The sequence below is a fragment of the Setaria viridis genome, chromosome 3 (genome assembly GCF_005286985.2).
Source record: "Setaria viridis chromosome 3, Setaria_viridis_v4.0, whole genome shotgun sequence".
Lineage (NCBI taxonomy): Eukaryota > Viridiplantae > Streptophyta > Magnoliopsida > Poales > Poaceae > Setaria > Setaria viridis.
Window position 1 is genome coordinate 6,452,816 of NC_048265.2, and position 18,270 is coordinate 6,471,085.

Below are 18,270 nucleotides of genomic sequence, written 5' to 3' on the forward strand. Positions count from 1 at the left end.
TGAAACTCAACCGGCACAGTTAATGTCAGCGCCAAGGGAACGCCCCCACCCCGAGAAGGCACTTACAAGTAAGGCCCACCTGCAGAAAGAGGCCCTCTCTGCGTGGAGCCTAATTAAGGAGATGAGCCCTAAAGTCCAAAGTCTAGGAAGGACCCGGAAAATACCGCCTCCACATTGTGGGACCTACTGAGGGCCCGCGCGATGGGAGCGGGACACAGCCGAGGAGGCGTCCCGGGGAGTCGCTCGGGAAGGCTCACTTCCAAGCTAAGCAAACAATGGCGTATCCTGGCGAAAGAAGGGCGCGACAGTCGAGGTAGGCTGTCAGCAGGCGTCCCGTCCCCGTAAAAACACCATCATTATGGTTGATGGGACACGCTTGTATGCCTCAGGATTGACGGCCTCACCCGTCCCGTCCAACAGGCGGCGGGTGCCGCCCTCGTGTCAAGAGCGCCCGCCTAGCTCCCGGCTGCGGCCCCACACTAAGGACCCAGGAAGCTGCAAAAGGCCTCCCGGGAACTCTGCCAGGAGGGTGGGCCTACCTCGCGAACCTGGGAAGAGGTAAAAGCTTCTCGGGAAGGATCCCGGGAGACAGGTTCATCGCCTACTATCCCGGGACGGTGGGTCCGGACTGAGAGAAGTAAGATTACCAAAATAAGATGGCAAAATGTGAAGATTGCCATACAAAAGACATGGACGGGATGCTCCGGCGCTGTGCGTACTAAGGCAAGGAAGCGTTAGGGCAAGTGGATGACGCGTCAAAGGAACTGTAGCAAGGAGGGCGGCCATTGGGCCACCGCATTCACACACGCAATGTAAAGGAACGGATTCGGGTGCAAGGCTCACCCCCAACCAGTCCCCCTGGTCTAGCCTATAAAAGGCCAGCTCTTGTACAAACAAAATAGACAACTCTAGCAACACAACACACAGGACGTAAGATGTTATGCTTTCGAGCGGTCTGAACCTGTTTAAAAACTTTCTTAGCAAAATCATATACTAACTCCCCATGCATGAACTAACCCCCAGGCCGGATCTCTAAAAGGGGGTCCCATCAGATCCCTGCTCTCGGTGCTTGACTACCGTCAGCTACCTAGTTTTCAATCTTGGTAACTGTACAATGAAATTGTGCACTAACTGACCTAAGTTTATAACCATAAGTAATATAATATAAGATAAATGAATGGTCAAAGTCTAATTTGGGAGACCGTTCCATTTCATATCACGCTTTATAAATAGAAACAAAGGGAGTAATTGATAATGCTCTAGGCTAAACATGATCCGTTTGCAAAGGTTTCTGCAACCATCACTAGTGGAAAACTCACCTTTAGTCCCGGCTGGTAAGGACATAGATCCTGACGAACCAACTGGGACTAACTATTCGTGACAAAAAGGATCCTTTAGTCCCGGGTCAGACCCTCCTTTAGTCCTGGTTGGTTTTACCAACCGAGATTAAAAATGTTCCAAAAAAATAAAAAAAAGAGGCCGCTCGGCCGCTCGCCGCCCGGCCGCGCCAGCTCGCCCCGCCCGCGCCCGTCGCCGCTCGGTAGCCCGCCGCCTCCAGCTGGCTGGCGCCGCTCCCCTACGCGCCACTGCCTTGCACGTTGCCCCACTGCCGCTGAGGGGCGAACAGAGGAGAGGGGGTGGGAGAGGAAGGGGGAGGGGGCGACAACGGCGGGAGGGGGAGAGGGGCGGCGGTGGGAGGGAGGGGGAGGGTGTGGCGGGCAGAGAAGAGAGGGAGGGGAGGGGGCGGCGGTGGCGGCGGGAGGGAAGTGTGTGTGAGAGAGAAGAGATAAGGAAGAGGTCGAAGGAGAAGATAAGGTGGAGGGAGAGAGGGGGCCACGTGGAAAGGGATGTTTTGTCCCTGTTGGAGCCACCAACCGAGACTGAAGGCCCGATTGGTAATTTTCCAACCGGGACCGGGGGGCTTTAGTCTCGGTTGGTGTTTCCAAGCGGGACAAAACGGCCCCTCATCCCACTAGCCGTTACAACCAGGACTAAAGTCTCCCTTTAGTCCTGGTTGGTCTTTCCAACCGGGACTAAAGCTCCCCCGCAGTGGTTCATTTTTGACTCGGGACTAAAGACTGTTTAGTTCCGGGTCCAAAAACACTCGGGGAAAAAAGCATTGGATGGATGGAATGTGAGTTATCTACCGGTGCATTAATTAGCTGCAGTACGTTTTTTTTTTGGGGGATTAGCTGCAGTACGTGCATTGGGATCCTGCAGCGATACAAGCAATTCCGGGCTTACCATAAGGCCCACCAGGAGGAGTTGTACTGTTACATAGTATACCGAAGCAACGTGCCTCATTGTTATTGCGTTGACAATCCATAGGGAAGAGTAATTGCTTGCAATTCTCGGCGAGTAATAGACTTGCAACACTCCTTGTGCCATTGTCACCGTACCTGAGGATAACACCACAACGGCAAGAAGGCTGAAGATCAACAAGCGACTAGCGTTAGTCTTCCTGGTAAACCTTGCGCACAGGACAGAAGAATGAGGGGTTGTGTGTTATGAGCTTGGTGTTGATCCAATGGACAGTCCGGTGCTCTTTATAGTGGACACGATGGACATCATTTTACAGCACAGCTGCAGCCTGCAGGCCCGATATGTCATGTATTTACAGCCTCGTATATAGAATGTCAAGATATTAATATTCAAAATAGAATCTTAAAATGATTTATTATTGTTTTAATTCAATCAATTTAATCATTCAAGGGGTCTTTGATGCACCATATTTTTTTTAATCGATCTCTACTCTTTCTCTATTTTTTTTCTCTTAATAAAAATAAGTAAGGTTCTATTTTTTCTCTTAAAAAATAAGTAAGGTTCGTTTCACTCTGGTTCTGGGCCAACCTCCACTCCGATGTGCGTTTTTGTTGAAAGTTCGATGTATGCTTTCATGGGCCGCCGCGCCGACTGGTGTGCTAAATGGGCCATTAGTGGGCCCACAAACTAGGGAGTCCCGCGAGCGCGTGAGAGAGAGAGAGAGAGGGGGGGCCAGAGGGGCCTATCTCTTTCGCCGAAGTCTTCCTGCCTGCCTCGGCGCCGACGCTTCCAAATTCCAATCGATTCTCTCGTCGTCCTCGCAATCCCCAGCTCCCCTCCTCTCCTCTCCCAAAACCCTACCCTTCCCTTCCCCAGCAGGCTCCCGGGGGCCAATGGACGGAGGAGGCGGATTCATGGGCCCGCCGCCGGTGCCCCGCTCGCCGGAGGACGTCTTCCGGGACTACCGCGCGCGCCGGGCCGGCCTGATCAGGGCGCTCACCACCGGTAAACCCACCTCGCCTTTGCCTTCGCCTCACCTACCCCCCTCCGACTCCGTCTGGGGCTCGAGTTCTCACTGGTTTCCCGCTGGCCCTCTGCAGATGTGGAGAAGTTCTACGTGATGTGCGACCCAGGTGAGCTTTCTCTGCCTGCTCTGCTCTGCTCCCCCGATTCGATTCGGTTTTCTAGGGTTTGGGAGTGCGGATTTAGATGCTACTGGGCGGATTTGGAGTATGTTTGCTTTGCAATCTCTGATTGCTCCCTTTGAGAACTGATCTGGGGTCTTATTCAGCTGATTTTCGAGGTTTCCCCCCTTAATTTCTGGAGTTTCTCCTCCCAGTCATTGGTTCCGGTGTGCCCTGAGAATCTATTGGCCGGTGAATCCCTGCTCCGTTCTTGCGGGCGACGACCGCTCAGCTCTGCTTCCGGTCTCGCGACGTACTAGTCAGTCCTCGCGCTGTGCTCATCTGGGGGAGGGAAAGCGGAAAGGTGGACGTGGGGAATCCTTATCTTCTGAGCTGGTCGACCGCGCGGCCGGCCAGTCATCGCGAAAAGTCGTGCTCCTGCCTATTTACTGTTATGCTCCCGGACAGCGACTTTTCTGCCACTGTACGAGGGGCATTTTCGGTATTTTTCGTGAGTGCGTGATGTCAAGCAATGGGATTGTCAGGATAACATTGTTTTTTGTCGAGTACAAGTCAATATTGTCATCCTTTCTGGGCATTTCCAGATTGGGGATGGGTGTATTGCATACACTTTTTGAACTCCATCGCTCCCAGGATTTAACTCTGTTATATCATGCTTTGTCCATGCCTACATGGAAACAAGGGCATGTACCTTGGTCAATCTTTATTATGTATAGGCCAAAGTTCATGTTTGTTAATGCCACATTTATGATTTTGTTTTCCACAGATGAATGAGTTCAAAGCTTGCACCGCTTTTAAATTTTAGATGGTTAACTCAGGAAACTAGCTCTTATTAGGTCCTGTCATTGGCAATGCAAGATGATTTACTCGTTGCTGCTCTGAAATTGTGGGTGGCCAGGTGGGAGAGGAAATCAGGAAAACAGTGTCCATGGGGAATGCTCTTATTATTAGTTGTATGGAACTGATTTATTGATGTCATAGTGTCACAAGGGGCCATGGAGCCTTTTCTTTCATGCATTTGGCCGTACAGTCTGCCCTTTTGCGTTGCAGTTCCTTGTTTCATGGAATGCTCAATTTCAAATGGATGATTTGTCCTGCTTTTTTTGTGGTTACAAAACTCTCGCTTTAAGGACCTTCATTCAATTTCTTTGTTAAGTGTGGTTTAGAGCTTCAAGAACCATGGACACCTAATTTGAGAAATTATCATCTTCTTTTGTGCAGAGAAGGAGAACCTATGTTTATATGGACTTCCCAATGAGACATGGGAAGTCAACTTGCCTGCAGAGGAAGTTCCTCCTGAACTCCCAGAGCCAGCTCTGGGAATTAATTTTGCACGTGATGGGATGAATGAAAAGGATTGGCTGTCACTTGTTGCCGTGCATAGTGATTCTTGGTTATTGTCAGTTGCATATTATTTTGGAGCAAGGTTTGGTTTCGACAAGGAATCCAGGTATTTCATTAGTTCTTATTATAAGAATTATGTTTGCTATTTGTGTATTTGACTTATTTCAGTGGGTATGGGCCTACCTCGTTAAGTATCTCATAGTTTCTGATACGTGGTTATTTCAATAACGAGTATTACATCATCTTAAACAGAATTATGTTCTTAAACACAGAAAATGAATATAATGGTATCAGGATCCTAGATTTTGATTGAGAAATGAGAGTGGAAAGAGATGGTTAGATAGATTGAGGGGATGGAGAAGATGATGATATGTTGATTATTTTATCCAATTTGTATGGAGGAAGAAAGATTGAAGGGGTTTCTTTTTCTGATGACTAGGAAATAAGCCCTATTTGTGTTTCCATGGCATTAAATAAATTATCTCAATTTGGATGCCAGTGCACTAATTGCACATCTTGGTCATGTCAAATGTGCAATGGTTCCATCCGCCGAAGTTGTTGAGTAGTCAATTTACAACAATGGTTCCATCTGCTGAAGTTGCTGAGTAGTCAATTTACAACTAAACCTACAACATCCTTATTTCTGTTTATTTACAGCATTCAATTTTTCTGCCACAGCTGAATTTTGCAGCTATTTTTGTTGTAGTCTTCAGTAGTTTCAGCTTACTCACATTGGTATCACTTTTGAGGCCTTCAATTCTTTCCTCCTGGGTAGAGCTTTAGCTTAGAACATTTAACACATGCTACCAAATGATAAATCTGTATACTGGCCTTGAGCTAACAGTCTTTAGTTTGGGATGCTAATGAACCTCTCTTGTTCTTGTTTAAGATATTTATACTGTAAGTTGGAGGTTTGAATGCATGGTTAAAGATCTGACTTTTTTTCCCTAAAGACATGCCAGTTTTCATATCCATTGTTAGTAGTAATATGGGCTCTTACATTGTTGTGGATTGAATCCATCACTGGTGATAGAGGCTTAAACTGCTGCTGATTATTTTCAAATAGATTTTCACCAATACTGTTTCATTAAATTGGTTAACAATTTTACCTAAGCCTTTAAGATGACCTTAAATGCTATACTGGAGTGTTCTGTTATGTTTGACAGTAACTTGCCGTATTCATTACATGATTACTTTGATGTGCACTGTCTTACCTCTCGCTGATAGAGTTACCTTCTGATGATTGGCTTGCAGGAAACGGCTCTTCACCATGATCAATAACCTTCCCACCGTATATGAGGTTGTTACAGGAACTGCCAAGAAAGAACCCAAAGAAAAAACTCCTAAAAACAGCAATAAGAGTAGCAAATCTGGCTCGAAGGTATGAAGTTTTAGATCGCGCTGTCATATCATTTTACATTACAACCAGTGAAAAGCCAATTAACTCCATGATTCTCTCTGACACTGGACATTTGGTGAATATGCACAGCCCTCACGCCAGGCAGAGCCCAACTCAAGGGTCCCGAAGATGCCACCCCCAAAGGACGAGGAGGAGAGTGAAGGGGAGGAAGGCGAACCACAGGAAGACCATGAGACCGCGCTGTGTGGTGCATGCGGCCAAAGTTACGACGACTTCTGGATCTGCTGCGATCTATGTGAGAAATGGTTCCATGGCAAGTGCGTCAAGATCACCCCAGCCAAAGCGGAGCACATCAAGCAGTACAAGTGCCCCTCCTGCACAGGCAGCAAGAGGGCCAAGGCTTGATTCTAGGAGACCCGAAAGGCCGGCAATGCTCTAAGGAGCCTTGACGAGTTGTAAGCTTAAATTGTCAGGTTAGGGCAGTAACAGATTTGAATACCTTGTTTGGATATTGTCGGCGTTGATGCTTGAGGATCCCTCTAAATTTAGTGTCAGTAGTTGCGATTACTGACTGACTGCTGTAGTGTGTGTGGCCTCAAGCATCTATGCTCTGTAGTCTACTGAATTGTGTGCTTTAGATTCCAACTGTGCCATGTATGATCATTTAGTCGTTTTAACTTTAGCTTCCTGTCATTTCCTGGCTGGGTTCTTCATCAGGTGCACACAACCACACAGGAATCTTTGAGAAAAAAGGTGAGGTCTAAATGGTGTTTTGCCATGTATGATTTTAGTGGTTTGATAATGCTGGTGAACGCAATGGTTGGTTGCTGTTTGTTTGGCCTGATGCTTTGTACTTGTTTTATTGTAAGGAATGCATGGTTGGATGCACCGACAAGGTAAAGTACTGCACTTACTTTTGATCGTGAAGAATATACGCTTGCTCCATATGTAAGAAGTCCAAGTTCATGTGTCCCGCATGAGCTCGCCGAGGGCGTGGTCCTCCGACACTCCTCCAACAGCAGGATCAGAAGAAACCCCCTGCTGTCGCCTTGGTTCCTCTCCTGATGCTCCGGCGGCCCATCCTTTTGGCTTGTGTTTCTGTGAAACTGAAGTCTTCTTCAATGGCGCCGGGTTAGCAAGTCCTCCATGGAAGCCTGATACAAGAACTGAGCTAGATCGTGTTAAAGAGCTAAGCTATAGCTGAAAGCCTGAAACCATTGGAGAAGCTTGCTTCAATGTAATCTTTCACATTGATTCGAAGCAAGTAAATACACGACGCACGGTGGCATTAATCATGCCCGTGCCATCCGCGTGAACACGGAGATCCTGCTTGTCAGTCTGTTGTACTTGTCGGCAGTAAAACAGGGCCTCGCTATATAAAACGGTGCCAAATTATGAAATTACACCATCGTCTTCAACTTTCAGACTTCAGAAAAGAGAGAGCCGTGAGCTATATATAGCTTCGGTTTTTCCTTGCTCCTGGTTGCTGCCGCCAGGTGCCAGACGCTGCCGTTGCACAAAGAAAATGTTATCCTTGTCAGGAGTCAGGACCAGGCCGCGTATTGAAACTGTTGGTGAACAGCATCTCTTTTTTTTTTTTAGTATGAATGAACTCGAGTTGCCAAAACAAACATTTTGTGGCCTCGGCCCGTGCTTTGACGGACAAACCACTGGCTACCACAGTGAGAATCCCTAGAAAAAACACAGAACACGTGAAGTGAGCCATTTGATTTTTTGCATTCTTCGAAAACAAATTTGATGTAACCTGAGACAAAAACAAGTTTTGGCCTTGGCTCACATACTACTACTACTACTAATTGCTATATTGCCCACTCTTTCTTTTGAAAGTTTACATATATATATATAACGGCTAACTTGACAACTAGATTGACAAACCTTTTCCCCCCAAAAAAATATTTTTTTTACAACTAGAGGCTTTTGGTTCTTCTTCTGCTAAGCGGTAAAGCCCTCTATTTTCTTTTTCTTGAGACGAAACATGAAAGCCCCTGCTTTTTTACGAGGTACACGCATTATTCCGTGACAGCCGACAAACTGTACTGTGTTGCAGAGGGAAACCCCCGGACAAGAAGCGCCTGTGACAGCAGTGGTGGTGGGGAAATTTTAAATCCGCCCGCGTGCAGCTTCGAATCTCCATCTCCTCCGGCATTCACTGCCCAATGGCGGTAGGTTCCACCTCCAAAGGCGCCTCCTTTTTCGACCCCTTTTGGGTTCTTGATGGCTTTTTATAGGACAATTTTGAACTGTTCCCCCTCCTTCCCGTGACGTGCGTGCCGCAGGTCTCGTCGATCCCACCTGGCGGGCTCCGTGGTGCCTGGTGAGGTTCTTGCCCCTTTCCTCGCGCAACCCTTTCGTGATTGCTCCTCTTCTTATTTGGATCTTGGTGCCGGAATGATGCGGTATGAGCTCGCCTCCTGGGGATTGGTTGATTTGCTTCTTCTCTAGTTTAGTGGCTGCAAGTGTTTTTTCCCCGAACGAACCGTGGCTGCAAGTTTGCCAATGCGTTCCATTTGGTTCATCGTCACCCCACAAGAAATTTCAGATTCCTTTTCATCCCAACACTCGTTTGATGCTGACAATCCCACATTTTCCCTTTTAGGAAACTGCGCATTGATTTCCCCCCCTCGGTTTCCAGAAGATACTGTCGCTTCCGGCTTAGGTTTCATGTTTTGCTCAAAGGATTCATTTCTGCTGATGGTTTCTTCTTATTTATAACCACCGATACCCACCAGCATATCACATATGCCACTCTTTTATTGATTTTCAGTGCTTGCTATGCTTTTTTTTTGAGGATTCAGTACTTGCTATGCTTGTGACGTGTTGAAGACCATCTGTTTATTGTGGCATCAGATGAAGTGAACTTGAAAAGATCCGCAACAATTTCTCTATTTGCTTCAGAGGTTATTGTAATTTAATGTGAATCATCTTTAATAAGGTCTGCCTGATTCCATGTTTTCACATAAATTGGTCCACATATCTGCACACTTATAGGGTCTGCACTCTGCAATCTCCCTGCTTTCACATGTAGATAATTTAAGCAATGTTATGCATTCTGTAGAATAATTTCTATTATGATTTGAACATTACGATCTAGTTTCCTTGGCACTGAACTGCAGTTTCTTTGTGCCTCACTACCTGTTCTAGATATGCGTTGCTTCTGAAGTTGCTGTTTGAGCATTTTGCTTCTGAAGTTGCTGTTTGAGCATTTTGCTTCTGAAGCAGAAATTTTGTCCAGTACTTTGTACAGTTTGTAAGATGCATCACCTTTGTGTTGTGTGTTTGTACTTTGCGCCTATGTTAACTTCCAGAACACTTGATGGTGTTTGTAACGAACATACGGCAGTTCTTTTCCCTGGATTGTGCTGTCTTTTAACGTTTACTATTTTTCTATCTGCTAGACAAGTCGCTGCCATTCTAGATTGGGAATGGAGACTATGGTTGGAGGATGTGTTGGCCCAAGTGAACTTCACTTGAGGAAGGAACTCACTGCTTTGCAGAAGGCGCGCTTCTTGCAGGATCCTGAGACTTGCTCAACGTGGAAATCACCTTTGAGTTCTAGGTCATTGGTGGCAACTTCAAGGATTACACACAATGGTGAGGTTTCTAGTAATTTAGCACCAAAGCACATTGAGTCACCGCATGCTCCTCTAAAAAGTGAGAAGAAACGAAGAAAGGTATATCTCTACAATTGGAGGCAAAATTCTATCAAATCAAGTGAGGATGGTAGGCAACGATCTGGTGAGTTAAGCCTGGACAGTCCATGCAATTCTAATGGGGTGAACTCCAAAGGTGATGCATGTCTGGATGCTCCTGACAGCATTTTCAATGTTCAGAGTTCAGCATCCTGTACACCTGTGAAAAGAATAGCTAGAAGGAGAAAGGGTGTTTTTTCCAGAAAAGGAGCAGTCAGAAACCCAGCTGTTTTGAAGTCGTTAGATCTTCAGGTTAACTCCGGTGAGCGATCTGAGGATACTGAGAACTGCAACTCAGAGAGTCAGGAGCTATTTCAAGGAAGTTACTTTTCTCACCCTACATCTCCACTGTTTGCTGCATGTGGATGTGTCAGCTCTTCAAATCCCTCAAAACTACTGAAAATTGGTAGAAGAGAGGGATCTTCCTTTTCTTGCACACCTGTTTCTACTAGCTCCTATTACAGGCATGGAAGAAGGAACACCAACACTTTTGGTTCTTGGGATGCAAGGACTGCTACTTCTTTAGATGGTGATGAGTCTAACCAATCAGCATTACTGGGAAGTCAAAGGTCTCACCTCCCTTGCTATTCATCAAAAAGGAGAAAGCATAGAGGATCTGAAGGAAGTAATTATTCTCCTTCACTATCTGCTATACTTCGGAGAAAAGGTAGCAGCTTAATATGTGGAAGTCAGACATTGCATAAGAAGAAGAGATCATTTGGTTCAATGAAATGGGCACATTCAAAAAAATCTGCTCGAGGAATGCCACATTTGGGTACTAGCTGTGATTTTGATTCTTCATCATTTGATTCATCAAGCGATGAACTCTCAACCAATATAGGGGAGCTTGATATGGAAGCTTCGAGCCGGTTGGATGGGAAGAGATGGTCAAGCTGTAAAAGCCAGGATAGGATCAATCTATCTGCTCAAGGTGGTGACCTGGCAGCGGCAGACCAGAGAAGCTTGAGCCAAAAATACAGGCCAAAGGCATTCAGTGAAATCGTTGGTCAAAATATTGCAGCACAATCACTTCATAATGCAATCATGATGGAAAGGATAGCTCCTGCCTATCTTTTTCAAGGTCCTCGAGGAACAGGGAAAACATCCACTGCACGGATATTTTCAGCGGCCCTAAGTTGCCTTGCTACTGTAGATACCAAACCATGTGGGATATGCAAGGAGTGCACAGATTTTTTCAGTGGAAATGGAACCAATCTAATTGAAGTTGATGCAAGTAATAGGAAGAGTGTAAGTAGAATTAAGCACTTACTGGAAAACATACCACCATCTGGTTCTTCGTCCTGTTATAAGGTGTTTGTTGTGGACGAATGCCACATGGTATCTTCCAATGTGTGGTCAGCATTTATGAAGTTTCTTGATGAACCATTACCTCACGTCGTATTTATATTCATAACAATTGACCCTCAAAACCTGCCTCGAGCTGTAATATCACGTTGCCAAAAGTATGTTTTTTCCAGGATCAAAGATATTGACAGTGTGTGCCGGTTGAGGAAAATTTGTATGAAGGAAAATCTTGATGTTGAATTAGCTGCTTTAGATTTAATAGCTCTGAATTCAGATGGCTCACTACGAGATGCAGAGACAATGCTAGATCAGCTGAGTTTGCTGGGGAAAAAGATAACACCTTCACTTGTTAATGATCTGGTAATCTTGTTTTTATGATTAACTTGTTTTCATGAATAAATTTGCTATGTGTTATGTGAAAATGCTGCTTCCTAGTTCCTAATTTGTTGGTTCTTTAATCTATATGGAAATTTTGCATTAAATTATTATTCTAATTTGATATCATAGTCAAAATTGCATATTGTTTTCCGAATGTTTCACTATTTAACTACTTAGGCCCTGTTTGTTTGAGCTTCCTGGCAGCTTCTCAGCGTGAAAAGCCAGAAGCTCAAACAAACAACAATCTTTCCGTGTAGCTTCTGAAAAGCTGGAAGCCCAGAAAAGCTGAGTTTATATGGGAAGCTGGAAGCTCAGTTTTATGAGCTTTTCGTAGCTTTTTGAGCTCTGAAAGCTAAACACATCTTCTAAAAGCTAGTGTTGGCTTTTCAGAAGCAAAAAGCCAGCAGCAACTTTTCAGAAAAGCTCAAAAACTGCAGCTCAAACAAACAAGCCCTTGTGCTCATATTGTACTTTTCATTAGGTTTTTTTAAAGGTCCTGTACGTAAATTATTCTAGTGATAACAAGTGAGGCCTGCGGCCAAAGGCCTAGAAAGTGTGCAAATCCCAACTGTACTCATGAACCAAAAGCTACCCAATGAAAGTCAAACTTGCCTGAGTAGCTGGCTTCCTAGTTTGCTCTTTTGTCTCACAATAGAGGTGCAAACTCTAAAGGGCACATTTATGATTTAGCATTTGAACATATGTCTGGACCCATGTCACCTTGACTTATTTTGAAAATATGAGCTTTATTTCTAAATTGTACCCTATAGAATGGGGACAGGATATCAAATATTCTGCTTGGGGAAAGGAAATTCTTTTCAGTTTTACATGAATACAGTGAGAAAATAACTAGTAAAATAATTTCATTTCCTTATATTTTACTAGATAATGAGTGATATATATTATTCAATTGAATGGTGTCTCTAAGTTGCAAATTGCATTTTAAAGGTTGGGGTTGTTTCAGAAGAGAAATTGCTCGATCTTTTGGAGATAGCTATGTCATCTGACAGTGCTGAGACAGTCAAAAGGTCAAGAGAGTTGATGGATTCTGGCATTGATCCAGTGGCCTTAATGTCTCAATTAGCTGGGCTTATCATGGACATCATCGCTGGCACCTACAAATTGGCTGATTCTAATTGTTGTAATGGCTCAGTCGCTGGTGGTCGAAGTTGTGAGTACTTTCATCCTTGTATTGCATTATGTTTTCAATTCGTTCATTCTTACCTCTTCCCCACCTTTTCATTTCTTTCTTCATCATAGCTGTCACACAAATCTTCCATGATTTTCTCTGTATCGTAAAATCTACTGGAGTAGTGCAGTCCTACTAAAATGAATTACATTTTTTCTAGAATTTATTTATACCAATAAAAATGACATTTTTGCTGCTACTTCCATTTATCAATATCATATGGAGGTGCATATATAGTGTTCTCACATGGTCACTGTTCATGAGTTATGACCGTGAGGCAAGCAAAGCTATTGATTATCTATTGGATTGTGTCAATTTATTTTTAATAGCAGTGGACTAAAAATATTTCAATAGAATAAGCTAGCACATGCTATTATGTGACTGTTGGTTGACTGTCTGCAAATGCTAGGGTAATATTTCCAACAGAAACAAATTAAATCTCATTCTTAGATTCACCATTAACCAAAACCACTGCTTGTGAGATGTTCTTAGGGGGTGGCAATTACAGAAAGAGCCAACCTCATGCAATAATTAAAATCTCTCATTTAGCTATTTTAAAGATCACTTAACCACTAACTTTCGTTTACAAGATGGACCACTTTATGCTCAACTGGAAATGCTCATTTGGTCAGTACAGTTGAAGATATGATCTTATATTGCGAAACACCATATCCTGACCATAGTCCATAAAGCTCCAACAGAAGCTTAATATTGATTGTGTTATGGCTGTTAATTGCTACTTCTGTTAGTCTGATGTTTGTGTAAATTCACCTTGACTGTGTTATTGATTTATTGTGCCATACTGCCTTATACATTTATGCAAAAGATGCAGTTCGTAAGATTGTGTATAATGCGTGGGTTATATTGCATTGAGCCTCGAGGGCGAATATATAGGGGTACAAGACTTGGGGGGCAAGAAGCCTTCCCGAGAAATTTCCTATACTACCAAATATAGTCTAACACAGTTCATCTAATCTACAACCTACTTATCTATCTTCTAACCATTTTGTTTGTGTTCTGTAATCTGTAGTAACAGAGGCAGAGTTGGAAAGGTTACAACAAGCATTGAAGATTCTTTCTGATGCTGAAAAGCAGATAAGGGTTTCAAGTGAGCGTCCCACATGGTTTACAGCAGCTCTGCTACAACTCGGATGTGGTCATAGCTCAGATATGAACCAACTAGAAAGCAGTACAAGAGAACACCCTAAAGCAGCCAATGATGCAATGTCTGAAGCAGCAAGGGAATCATCTTCCAGCAGGACTGCTTCTCATTCATTATCTGCCTTTGGGATTTCCAAGAAAACACTTGAACACAAAGCAATCAGTGTGCACTCAAGTCCGCAGGTCCTTGGCTCACATTCATCTAGGTCGAGACTGAATTACAACTTGGTTTACGGAGAGTGTAGATCTGTCGACAGAGTTCCGCTCAATTCAAATCAACTGAATGACAACTGTTCCAAGCAAAGGGCCTTGATAAATGAAAAATCAGATAACCTTGCCCAGATTTGGATAAGATGCATTGAAAATTGCCACTCCAAGACACTACAGCAGCTACTTCTTGACCACGGGAAGCTAGTATCAATCAGGCAATTTGAAGGTAAAAATATCTTGTGTTTTCTCTTGTGATTAACATGGAACATTTGGAGTGTGTTACTTTGTCACTGAGCTACTGATAATTCTTATACTGTAAACAAATTACCAAGTGCTCCTTGGTCAGTTCTTTTATCTATATATTGTTTTTATATATTTAAGAAATTCATCCTCAGACATGTGTCCCATGTTTGACATAAGTATGTCAGGTACAGTAGTGTCCACAAAGGTAAGGCCACAGTGGTAACAGAGTCGAGAATTTTTTGCCTGTACAGCAGTAAGTGCATTTGTATATGGGTCAACTTGCTTCATATCAACTGGTTTGGACATGGCTTCTAGCTTCTTGGTTGGAGACACATCTACCAGCATAAATATGTGGCATATTCTGGATCCCAAATAGCTGAAAAGAAACTTAGACACAAAAAAAAAAGAGAAAAGAATAATGTAGCAAGTTTTTAAGCTGAATTGTATCATTGGTTCGCCACCAGTTAGGTGAAAATTTGTCAAGATACAAAAGAATGCCAACATCAGAAATTAGATTGTTATACTTTCAGGCATCTTTAGCATCTTTATATCTGTGGATGAAGGGGCAAAATCTATCTCTGTAATTGAAATTAGAGATTGATGAAGGATGATTTTTTTAATAAAAGTGTAGAATATTGTGCACAAACGTAGAAGAAGAAGCAAATGCATCTGCCGAAGTTGAAATTGAATTAAATTCTCCATAGGCTCCTGTATTTTAAATGATTACCCAACTATTCTTTGTTATTAAGATGTAAATTTCATTCATTTTTTCAGACCATACGATTGCTTTTATAGCATTTGAGGACTGTGGCATTAAGTCTCGAGCTCAAAGATTTCTGAGCAGCATCACAAATTTAATTGAGACAGTACTGAAATGCAACGTGGAAGTCAAAATGGGTCCACTAGCTGAATTGATTGACGAAGAACTAACATTAGAGGCTGGCCCTAAAGTAAGAAGAGTCGAGTCTGATGTCTTGAGTTGCTCATCAAACAGTGACCGATTAAAGGGGACTATGAACTCCTCAAGGAGAAGTTTGGATCATCCAGATGAGGGAAGGAAAGAACTGGAGAAATATAAAAATACTCCACCTGCTGATGAAAGGTTGCATTCGGTTTCAGTCACTTTAAGTTCAGGAATACCTAAGGCTAGAGGACTGGAAGTTCCCACCCAGTCGACAAAAGAATCAATAAATGGGGAGCAGCGGTTGGAGAGTGCGTGGCTCCAGGTTTCTGAAAAGCACACACCAGGTCTGATGAATCAAGCAAAACACAATCAACATCAGGTTCTGTCTCAAGTTGTTGACAGCCAACACCAAAGGAAGTTGTCCATGTCCCTAGTTGTGCCCTCGAGCCATAGAGATGATGATCTTGCACATGAGATAGAAGCTCTGAAGATAGTTGACAGTTATGGTTCTCAGAAGCACCAAAGTGGAAGAAGTGAAAATGGGTTTGCCATTTCACCAAGCAAGCTGCACAGAAAGGATGACATGGCCGATTGTGACAAAGAGAGCGTGTAAGTCCTGTCCTGTCTGCTTTAGTTACATGCTCTCATCCAGCTTTTATCCTGACCTTTACATTTTAAAAACATATATATAGTAGTGCATGCCACTTTTAAGTGCATAATACAATTAGGACATTATTGATTAACATGCGAGTTGAGGTTTTCTCATTCTAGTCAAATTAAATCAGAACAACTTGATTTGTTGTTCGGAAATATTTATCCATGTTGAAATTGAGTGACTTTAAACGATATTTTAGCATTTTCTACATGTCCTGAAGGTTTTAGCAAATCCATTTTGTTTGTTGAAATTCCCCATGCTTGTTACTTGTTGATAGTGTTTTTTGCCCATGCTTACCTTGCCTTATTCACAGTTGTTCTGAGCCTGGAAGACCTGGTTGCCATGGCTTTTTCCCCTGTTGGAAAGCTCAAAACCAAAGGGAGCAAAGGTACAAATGTCAAAAGCTGTATCTTAAGCCGTGGCACAGAATATCAGGCGTTTAAACTGACACCTGTGTCTGTGTGTAATTCAGGCGAAGAGGCAGATGCGGGTGAAATCTTCTTGATCTGGCATAGCAGTTTTGCCCGATGTTGATTATGCAGCTAGACTGCCAGACTGGAAATAAAGAGTGCATTTCAAAATTTCTTGTCTTGCAAAAGGACACATTGTTGTTTCAGAAGACAAGAACTTTTGAGTTTACCATGTTCACCTTAACATTCTTCGTCCAGCCTGAAAGTCATTCAAATTCTGGTGGCAGTATATTTTTTTGGCCTTCACAGGACAGGATTTTGGTGCGATGACTTGACTAGTCGCTGACTGCAATCAGATACATTCAGCTGCAAGTGGAATCTTTACATTGTATCCACATGTGGCCCTATAGAGTTATTCTATGCTTCTTGTGTTCGTAGGGGGGGAAAAAGGAACGGCAAATGCTGTTAGGAATAATCAACTAGTATTCCCAGGGGGCCAATAGGCCCATATAAGTAGAGTACAAGTGGTGGTACATATGCACATAACCTCTTATACAATGGGGTATTTACAGAAGAGGAAACATATCTCTAACATCCCCTCAAACTCATGGTGGATCTACAACACTAAGTTTGGAGAGAAAGTAACTATGATGTGCCTTCGTGAAGAAGTTAGCAATCTGGAGCTCCGAAGGCACATACTGAAGAACAACCACCTGATCCTAAACCTGAGACCGAACAAAGAAGACATCAACGCTAATATGCTTGGTAAGCTCATGCTTCATCAGATCCCAGGTAATACTGATAGCCTCTGTACTGTCAAAGTGAAGAGGAGTCGATCCAGTCAAAGGAACACCAAAATCCTCAAGTAGCCACCGTAACTAGGAAAGCTCTGCTATCAACAATGCCATAGCACGCAACTCAGCCTCTACACTAGAACGGGAAACTGCGGTCTGCTTCTTAGTCTTCCAAGCAATGAGAGAACCACCCAAGAAAACACAGTAAGCAAAAAGGGACCGGCGATCAGAGGGATCACTAGCCCAGGTAGCATCAGAGTAAGCACGGAGCTGCGTGGAAAGAAAAGACGTGAGAACTAGTGACACGCAGATAGCGCAGAACACAAAGAAGATGGTTGTAGTGAATATGTGTGGGGGTGGAAATAAACTGACTGAGAATATGTACTGCATGAGAAATATCCGGGCGAGTGACACCAAGATAGACCAAACTCCCAACAAGATGGCGATAGCGGGTAGGATCTGCCAAAGGCTCACCATCAGTAGAACGAAGCTGGAGGTTAAGCTCCATCCATGTGTCAACCGTACGCTCATCAATCAGAGAGGCTCGAGCAAGAAGGTCATGATTGTCCTTCTCCTGGGATAAGAAGAAGAAACCGTCAAACGAAGAGGAAACCTCAATCCCAAGAAAATAGCGAAGAGGACCAAGATCAGACATGAGAAATTGCTCACGAAGCCGAGCCTTAACAAAGGCAATAAACTGAGAATCATCCGCTGTGATAAGCATATCATCAACATACAGGAGAAGAAGAGTACGACCACGAAAAGAAGAGTGCATGAAGAGTGCAGGATCATGGTCACTAGCAGAGAAACCAGCAGCAGTGACAACAGAAGAGAAACGCTCAAACCAAGCTCGAGGGGCCTGTTTAAGGCCATATAGAGAGCGACGAAGATGACAAACCATGCCTCTAGAATAGAATACCCCGGAGGCGGTTGCATATATACATCCTCATGCAACTCACCATTAAGAAAGGCATTCTTGACATCAAGCTAAGAGATCAACTACTGACGAACAGAAGCAACAACAAGAAGAGTACGAATAGTGGTCATATGGGCAATTGGAGCAAAAGTCTCATCAAAACCATGACCATGCTCCTGCTGAAAGCCACGAGCCACAAGACGTGCCTTGTACCTCTCAAGAGAACCATCAGGGCGAGTTTTGACTTTATATACCCACTTGCACGTGATAGGGCGAATGCGAGG

At 43.7% G+C, this 18,270-nt stretch overlaps 2 protein-coding genes across 9 annotated transcripts; both read left to right on the forward strand.

Moving 5' to 3' along the window:
• Positions 1 to 3,024: 3,024 nt before the first annotated feature.
• Positions 3,025 to 6,793, forward strand: LOC117847657 (PHD finger protein ALFIN-LIKE 8). Of its 2 annotated transcripts, XM_034728902.2 has the most exons (5): positions 3,025 to 3,267; positions 3,363 to 3,395; positions 4,629 to 4,857; positions 6,006 to 6,132; positions 6,241 to 6,793. In XM_034728902.2, the coding sequence occupies exons 1-5, from the start codon at positions 3,156 to 3,158 to the stop codon at positions 6,514 to 6,516; spliced, it is 777 nt and encodes a 258-aa protein (XP_034584793.1). In that variant the 5' UTR covers positions 3,025 to 3,155; the 3' UTR covers positions 6,517 to 6,793. The 2 variants fall into 2 exon arrangements, with proteins under 2 accessions (XP_034584793.1, XP_034584794.1); XM_034728903.2 differs by lacking the exons at positions 3,025 to 3,267; positions 3,363 to 3,395 and adding an exon at positions 3,940 to 4,090.
• Positions 6,794 to 8,061: 1,268 nt separating this feature from the next.
• On the forward strand, positions 8,062 to 16,582 carry LOC117847655 (protein STICHEL). Of its 7 annotated transcripts, XM_072292601.1 has the most exons (10): positions 8,062 to 8,294; positions 8,409 to 8,446; positions 8,729 to 8,788; positions 8,897 to 9,029; positions 9,528 to 11,486; positions 12,453 to 12,675; positions 13,724 to 14,290; positions 15,082 to 15,820; positions 16,180 to 16,254; positions 16,339 to 16,582. In XM_072292601.1, exons 5-10 carry the CDS (start codon positions 9,555 to 9,557, stop codon positions 16,358 to 16,360), a joined length of 3,558 nt encoding a protein of 1,185 aa, XP_072148702.1. In that variant the 5' UTR covers positions 8,062 to 8,294; positions 8,409 to 8,446; positions 8,729 to 8,788; positions 8,897 to 9,029; positions 9,528 to 9,554; the 3' UTR covers positions 16,361 to 16,582. The 7 variants fall into 7 exon arrangements, with proteins under 7 accessions (XP_072148702.1, XP_034584788.1, XP_034584789.1 ...); XM_034728897.2 differs by lacking the exon at positions 8,897 to 9,029; XM_034728898.2 differs by lacking the exons at positions 8,729 to 8,788; positions 8,897 to 9,029 and having other exon boundaries at positions 8,409 to 8,528.
• The last annotated feature ends 1,688 nt before the right edge of the window (positions 16,583 to 18,270 follow it).